Source organism: Nomascus leucogenys, chromosome 1a (genome assembly GCF_006542625.1).
Source record: "Nomascus leucogenys isolate Asia chromosome 1a, Asia_NLE_v1, whole genome shotgun sequence".
Taxonomy (NCBI): domain Eukaryota; kingdom Metazoa; phylum Chordata; class Mammalia; order Primates; family Hylobatidae; genus Nomascus; species Nomascus leucogenys.
The window spans coordinates 64,000,000-64,007,371 of record NC_044381.1 but is presented as its reverse complement, the minus strand read 5'-3'; the positions used below and the strand labels follow the sequence as shown (position 1 = coordinate 64,007,371).

General features: G+C 41.7%; 1 protein-coding gene and 1 long non-coding RNA gene across 5 annotated transcripts in view; one reads left to right on the top strand and one right to left on the bottom strand.

Annotated features, from left to right (window-relative positions):
- Positions 1-205: 205 nt before the first annotated feature.
- LOC105738466 lies at positions 206-1,744 on the bottom strand. Its single transcript, XR_004030837.1, has 2 exons — positions 1,630-1,744; positions 206-1,065 (listed from the first exon to the last, which is right to left on the bottom strand). It is a non-coding gene; the product is annotated as an uncharacterized LOC105738466 (long non-coding RNA).
- A 136-nt stretch (positions 1,745-1,880) lies between these two features.
- C1AH9orf135 (chromosome 1a C9orf135 homolog) overlaps positions 1,881-7,372 on the top strand; it is an 83,080-nt gene continuing 77,588 nt past the window's right edge. For 2 of the 4 annotated variants that reach the window (XM_012500645.2, XM_003267394.4), the window contains exon 1: positions 1,881-2,108. In XM_012500645.2, coding sequence (XP_012356099.1) covers positions 1,957-2,108 — 152 coding nt within the window. In that variant the 5' untranslated portion in view covers positions 1,881-1,956. The remainder of the gene's footprint in view (positions 2,109-7,372) is intronic. The other 2 variants (XM_012500646.2, XM_012500647.2) reach the window with 1 other exon arrangement.

The window sequence follows — 7,372 nt, the reverse complement described above, 5'->3', positions numbered from 1 at the left end:
TCAAATTTGTGCCATCTGATACAGAAGAGTGCCTCACTATTTATGGGAGCACTATAACACATTTTATAAACCAAAGAATCTATTTGTAGTGTGAATGGTCTCTTACTCTGTTTTAAAGTTTGATTTTTTTGTGTACATGTGGTCTTCCTCAAGTAAGACACTTTTGGAAAGTAAATCTAAGGTAATCAAACATAATGAACATTCATTCATTCATTCAACACTGAAGATATCTGTATTAAGGACTATGCTGGGTAAGTGATTGCAAGGACGAAGTTCTTTAATGCCCCTCAGGTACTCGACTAAGGCCAGGGAGGAGAGAAGAATTCTAATGTGTTACATATTCTTTTCTTGCAAAGTCAAAAATGAAATAAATGTCTTTTCTTCTGTAACACATCTATCCAATAACTTCTTGAAGGCAATGTTTTCTTCTGTAACACAGCTATCCAATAACTTCAAAAGACCATCTTTTTGAAATCTCCTTCCCACATATAACACACAGCACAAAAATGTGATGAATTTGTGTTGTCACAAAATATCAAAAATTTCAATGAGGAGAACTTGACAAATCCTGGGGATCTGAATGCCCAGAATCCTAAACGGTACCTAGAGTCTTGCAGCGTCATAGCCAGAAGGGACTTGCGATTCTTGTGCCCACTCCACTCTACGGTCCCATTCCCTCTTTCGTTTTTCAGAGGAAGAAACTAGTGTTCAGAAAGGTTGAGGGAGGATCTGAAACTGGAGCTAGGCTTTTTGATCTTCAAACTTTTTAGGTGATTTGCTGGATGAGCCTGCTCCTCCTCTTTCGCAGGTAGGAAAGCTGTATAGAATGACAAACTTTGGGTTTCAGGGGATGTTCTCTTGTTCTCTTTTAGTCAAACTTACTATAAATAACTTGTAAGCAGAAGGTGTGGTGGCAATGGATGATGGACGGTAAAAAGAACTTCTGCAAAGGCTGGGCGCGGTGGCTCACGCCTGTAATCCCAGCAGTTTGGAAGACCGAGGCGGGCGGATCACTTGAGTTCCAGAGTTAGAGACCAGCATGGCCAACATGGTGAAACCCTGGCTCTACTAAAAATACAAAAAATTAGCCGGGAGTAGTGGCGGGCCCCTGTAATCCCAGCTACTTGGGAGGCTGAGGCAGGAGAATCGCTTGAACCTGGGAGGCGGAGGTTGCAGTGAGCCAAGATCGCGCCACTGCACTCCAGCCTGCCTGGGCGACAGAGTGAGACTCCGTCTCAAAAAAAAAAAAAAAAAAAAAAGGCCGGGCGCGGTGGCTCACGCTTGTAATCCCAGCACTTTGGGAGGCCGATGCGGGCGGATCACGAGGTCAGGAGATCGAGACCACGGTGAAACCCCATCTCTACTAAAATTACAAAAAATTAGCCGGGCGTGGTGGCGGGCGCCTGTAGTCCCAGCTACTCGGAGAGGCTGAGGCAGGAGAATGGTGTGAACCCGGGAGGCGGAGCTTGCAGTGAGCCGAGATCGCGCCACTGCACTCCAGCCTGGGCGACAGAGCGAGACTCCGTCTCAAAAAAAAAAAAAAAAAAAAAAAAGAACTTCTCTAAAGACAGCCCAAACAGACCCACTCGGGGTTCAGGGAATTTGCTTTTCCCTTGGTCCTTAACTGACCTACCACTCCCCCATAACTGTGCCCAGCCACTCTTAGGATTTGGCGGGTGGACAGGCGAAACTGCGGATCCCGGGATGCAGTTCCCCCTTTCATCAGCTGTGTAGCCCGGTCGCTACCCTCACTGCATTCTGGGAAATGTAGTTTCTTATCAGTAACGACAACGTCTAGGAAACGTTTGGCCGTCAGGTTGGAGGGATCCGCCCCTCCATTGGCCCCGCCCCAGGTTGCTTAGGAGATAAGAGACGCCGAATCTTGGTACTTGCGGTCCTGTCGGGCAGGACAGGTGCATAGGGAACTCCTCAGAGGTCTATACCTCGAGGGCTCCCATGGATAGCCTTGACAGATCCTGCCAGGACTGGTGCGACAGCAAGCAACACTGGTTGGAGATCGGACCCCCGGACTTGGTGGAGCGCAAGGGCTCCCTGACCCTCCGCTCCCATCACAAGAAATACTCGAAGCCGGTGTTGGTGTATTCCTGGTGAGCGAGGTCCCCCCGCAAGTTCCCGGGTACTGCGGGGAGGAAAGAGAGGGGAAAGGATGGAACAGGAAAGGAAAGGGGAGTCAGAGAGAGGGGACAGGAGTGGAGACGACAGAGGAAACGGAAAAAAGAATAAGTGGGAGAGAAAGGTAGAGAAAGAAGGAAATGAGAAGAAAGGTGAGAAAAAGAGACGAGAGAGGAATGGGAAGGAGGAAAAGAGAGAAAAGAAAGACAAGGGAAAGAAATATTTTCAAAGGAGAAATGGAGAGAGGGGGAGAGAGGTTGGAGCAGGCAGGAGGAAATAGGAGGGCCTTTCAGGGGCAGCTCCCAGCCACACACTGGGCCACGCAGCAGCCAAATCCCCGGCCACCTGAGGTTTTAGCTCATTCACACAGAGCAGGTGTGTATAAATAGGGGTTGAAAAGGGGCTGAGACAGGCACTTACTCATAAAAGGAATTGGAGGCCAGGGGCATAGCAGGAGGGAGATGCCTGTTTAGAGGACCAGCCTCCAGGGCTGCCACTTCCTGGGGGTAGGGTGTACATGGAGTGATTTGAACGAGGCCCCTCCTATTTTCTAGGCTACATACGAGAACTTTTCTGGCCAGAGACTGCAAACTGGCATCTCCCACTGGTTAAGGCCAACAGACATCGTTTGGCATGAGATCTGTTTACTTTTTTTTTTTCATTTTAATTAGTTGGCCACATTTAAAAGTAGGAGATTCACCATAAATCCAGGGTTGTATCTTTGAAAATTTGAAAGTCCTGGCCAGAGAGGATTTTATTTCTCCAGGAAACTACTATGAATGTACCAGAGCTGAGCACTGGCTACACCTTAAGATGGGTGTTGTTCTGTCTTTAGGAACTTCCCTCATGTAAGTTTTTGCTTGGCCCCAAGAAGCATTTGGTTTACTTCTTGTGCTTTAGACCTTGACCTGGAAATTCACTTTCTCTTTAAGAGAATTCACTTTCTTTTATTAAATATCACAGTGACCAATAGCAACACTGTGATGTATAACTGGAAGAAAAGTGGAAACTTTTAGGACTTTTCAAATTCTGTCCCTTGAATTAACTTTCCTGGCTCTACTGTTGATAGTAATTACATTTGGAGTAGCTGGAATATTTGGGAGGAGTGTGAAGAAAAAAAAGAAATGAAAAGAAGTCACAAATCTTGTCTACTTTATGTTTTTGCTTTTGAAAGAAATGAATGATTTTGACCCTGGCCCTAAGGCTAAGCCTGACTTCATCCCATTCATTCATGTAATATATGTGACCCCTGCAGTTTCTGTCTTGCAAACTTTCTAAAGCCTATTCCCTGCTTTCCAATAAGTTTACTTTTCTGCTTTTACTTCTCAACCCTGAAACTGTCTCTCTTCCTCCTTTGAACTCAGTATGAGAGGTTATACAGATTTGGAATCCAAAGCTACACTGGGAAACAGAAAATCCTCTTTTAGCCTCATATAGGGCTTACCTCATAGCTCTCAAGCAAAACACTTAGCTCTTCTGTGATTCTATTACCCCACAGAGATTTGAATCATAACATAAATCACCACTAGAAGTTATTGTTAAAGAGAAAGAGCTTTTGCAAAGGGACCGTGCTTCTGCTCTCTGCTGCACCACTATTACTTTGAAAATTGCATTGTGAAAGTTACAGACATCAATAGCAAAACCACAGAAGACCACAAATGAGAAGAAGGTGAGGAACCTGGTGAGGAGAGAAGGGTAGTGGAACACTGTAAGTCATTCCAGCCACTGCTGAAAATATAGAGGGACCTCATGCATTGGCTTTAGAAGGAAGGCTGGGGAACAGGAAGACTTAAATTCAACCCAACATACATTTGTGTGTCATGCACTTTGAAACAGATTCAAAGTGAAACAGCAAAGAGAAACAGATTCAATGAGATAATTTTTATAAAGCATTTAGCATCATTCTAGGAAAATATTAAGTTTTCAATAATATAGGGCAGCTGTATGAGTCCATTTTCACACTGCTATAAATAAATACCAGAGACTGGGTAATTTATAAAGGAAAGAGGTTTAATTGACTTATAGTTCAGCAGGTCTTGGGAGGCCTCAGGAAACTTACAACCATGGTGGAAGGCAAAGGGAAAGCAAGCACCTTCTTCACAAGGCAGCAGGAGAGAGAAGGGTGAAGGAGGAACTTCCAAACACTGATAAAACCATCAAATCTTGTAAGAACTCACTCACTATCATGAGAACAGCACGGGGACAGCTGTTCTCATGATCCATTCACCTCCCTCCCTTGACACATGGGGACTACAGGTCCCTCCCGATGTGGGGATTACAAATCAAGATGAGATTTGTGTGGGGACACAGAGTCAAACCATATCAGTAGCTAACACTAGTGATTTAGCATAGCATAATGGTTAAAACTTGGGCTCTAGGTTTGAAAACTTACTCTCTTGCTGTGTGTTGTGGTCAGTGACTTGACTGCTCTGGGCCTGTTTCTGCAACTGTAAATGGAGATGATAGGATTATTGTAAGATTAAATGAGGTATGATATGTAAAACACCCTTTAATACATGGCCTGCCACATATTAAGAACAGTAGAAGTTAGTTATATGTATTAGGACATGGCCATTGATCTCAAGGAGCTCCACAGGGCAGAAAAGGAGAATAATATCAATAAATTCAGTATCATCTGATTTTTGCAAACAAAGAAATGATTATAAGAAGCAAAGGTAGTGGTGTGGTGGGGAGGTTGGTTCCCGAGCAGGGTTTTGAACTAAGGATGGGGACAAAAAAGAATAGGCATGTGCAGTGGAATAGTAAAGAGCAGCCCCACGGGAAACAGAATTCTTTTTCAATAGTTGACAAATATAGTTGATCCTTATTATTTCCGGATTCTGTGTTTGTAAATTCACCTACTTGCTATGATTTATTTGTAAGTCAAAATTAATATTTGATGCACTTTTGTGGTCATTTGTAGACATTCTCAGAGCAGCAAAAAAGGCAAAAAAATTTGAGTTGCCCAACGTGCATGTTCCCAACTGAGGTCAAACAAAGCAACGCTCTGCCTTTTCGTTTCAGCTCTCATACTGTAAACAAATATCCTTTTCACGTTCTATTTAATGCTATTTTTTTTTTTTTGCATTTCGTGCTTTTTGTTGGCTATATGGTAAAATGGCCCCTAAGCATCATGCTAAGCACAAGAAGACTGTGACACACCCTACAGAGGAAATGCATGCCTTAGAAAGCTTCATTCAGATTTAAATTATAGTGCAGTTGGCAGCGATTTCAATGTTAATGAATCAACAATACACGTTACGTAAGGTGTTTTTAAACTGAAACACACATAATACAAGGTTATGTCTTGATTGACAAAAATATTGTGACCAGAGGCTCACAGAAACCTAACCTTGTATTTCTGTATTTGCTAATTGAGTGTTCAAGGCAACTTTATAGAATATAAAGATAGCAAGATTGACTGTGAAATGTGAGAAGCACTAGCATTTTCTGTGCTGACTGTATTGCTGGCATACTTGTTCTTCCGTATCCAACCAGTCACCAAGATCTGTCCTACAAAGCTGAAGTTGTGTAAAATTCTAAATTGAATGATGTCATTGACTTATTTTTATGCATTTTGGTCATAATTGTTAGCTTTCTATTGATTTGTTTTATGATAGATTAACTTTTTATTAAATTTTAATCTTTTATTAGTGATTTATTTAATGATGAACACTTAATATCTATAAACACACCATTTGCATGGCTTCTCAACAGAGTATTTAATCAGTTAAGTGACTGTACATATAGGTACAAAATAAAATCTGTATCTGGGAGAAATTCTGATTTTCCTCTGATTAAACAGTTTGAACATTTAGTTTTTTTTCCTGTGTTTCTCTTTATCTGGCATGTGATACAGAGCTATTTGACCTCATTACTCATTTAAAATCAGTTGTGTATAATAGACGTGATAAAGTAATATATCCAAAATCCTTTTTAGGGGATACCTTTGCTTCGTTACTGGGATAAAACGTTGCCAAAGAGCCACCTCTTCCTTGCAACTGAAGTGGTTGATAGATAGAGCCATATCACCCTCATCACACCTTGATGCTTCTGAGCGAGAGATGCCTTTTCTAGGAATTATTTTACCCTACTTACTCCTGTAGCATCTATGGAGCCATATCATCAGGTGATTCCATTAGAACTGAACTAAGGGGAAATATTTTCTGTTAGGATATCTTCCCACTCATTGGCATGATGAAATACTAAGAACCACAGCAATTTAGACTTACCCTTAACAAATTCTCTCAGGTGAGGCTAATTCTTATATTCATTCATTCATACTCATCTTTTCCTTGGCCAAATAACATCTGGTAACAAGTGATAATAATTTAAAGCAAAACAAATTCATTGGGATCTCCATGGAGACAGTTCTTGCTCTGGTCTCCATGGTGACATTTAGTTTTAAGGACTCAGGTTAATTTTATGTATTTGTGATTTTTAATTACTTTTCTTCCCTGCCTAAGCCCCAAATTAAAGAGCCTGGGAGTTTCACTTCCTGTCCCCTATAGAAAGAAACCAGAAAGATAAACGGAAAAAAGGGAAGAAATATGGTGATAATTGTGGGGTAGGGAATTTTGCAGTTTTAAAGACTTTTCTACAAAATCATTTGGGCTGGGGCAATAAATTAGAATTAGAATTAAAGGGGGGAATCTTTCCATGAAGCTCTTCAGACTTCCCCCCACCCTACTGCACTGTTTGAACAGGAAGTTTATATGTATTAAGGTACTTCACATTCACAGGAGTGCCCAGTTCCAAGACACCAGGATATTATGAGTGCACTTAAATAGAAAAGAGAGCGTCTGAATTTTCTAATATGCTGTGTCATTCTTCCTGTATTTAATCAATGATTTTCTCAGGTACTAACCTGAGAGTTCCTCCTGTCACCGGAGACCAAGCTTGTGTTACACAGATCTTTGCTAGCCAGCAATCCCATCTTTCTACATCTCCAACACACATTCGAGAACTACGATAAAAAGCAAAGAAAAAAAAAAATAAGGACCCTTGGTAACAACATGCTGCAGCCTGTCTTTTTGCTGAAATCCACAAGGGCTTCTTTTCTATCAAGCCTTCATCTTTCTGCCTTTAACAGACTCAGGCCCTCAATCAAAAGCTTATTGACTCTTAATTTGTACACATTTTTAAGTTTGGTTATGTGGTTTCCATGCAAACAACACAAAATTTGGTGGGGGAGAGAAGAGGCTTTAAAGGGGCTTTTTGGATCTATAGTTAGAAGGCA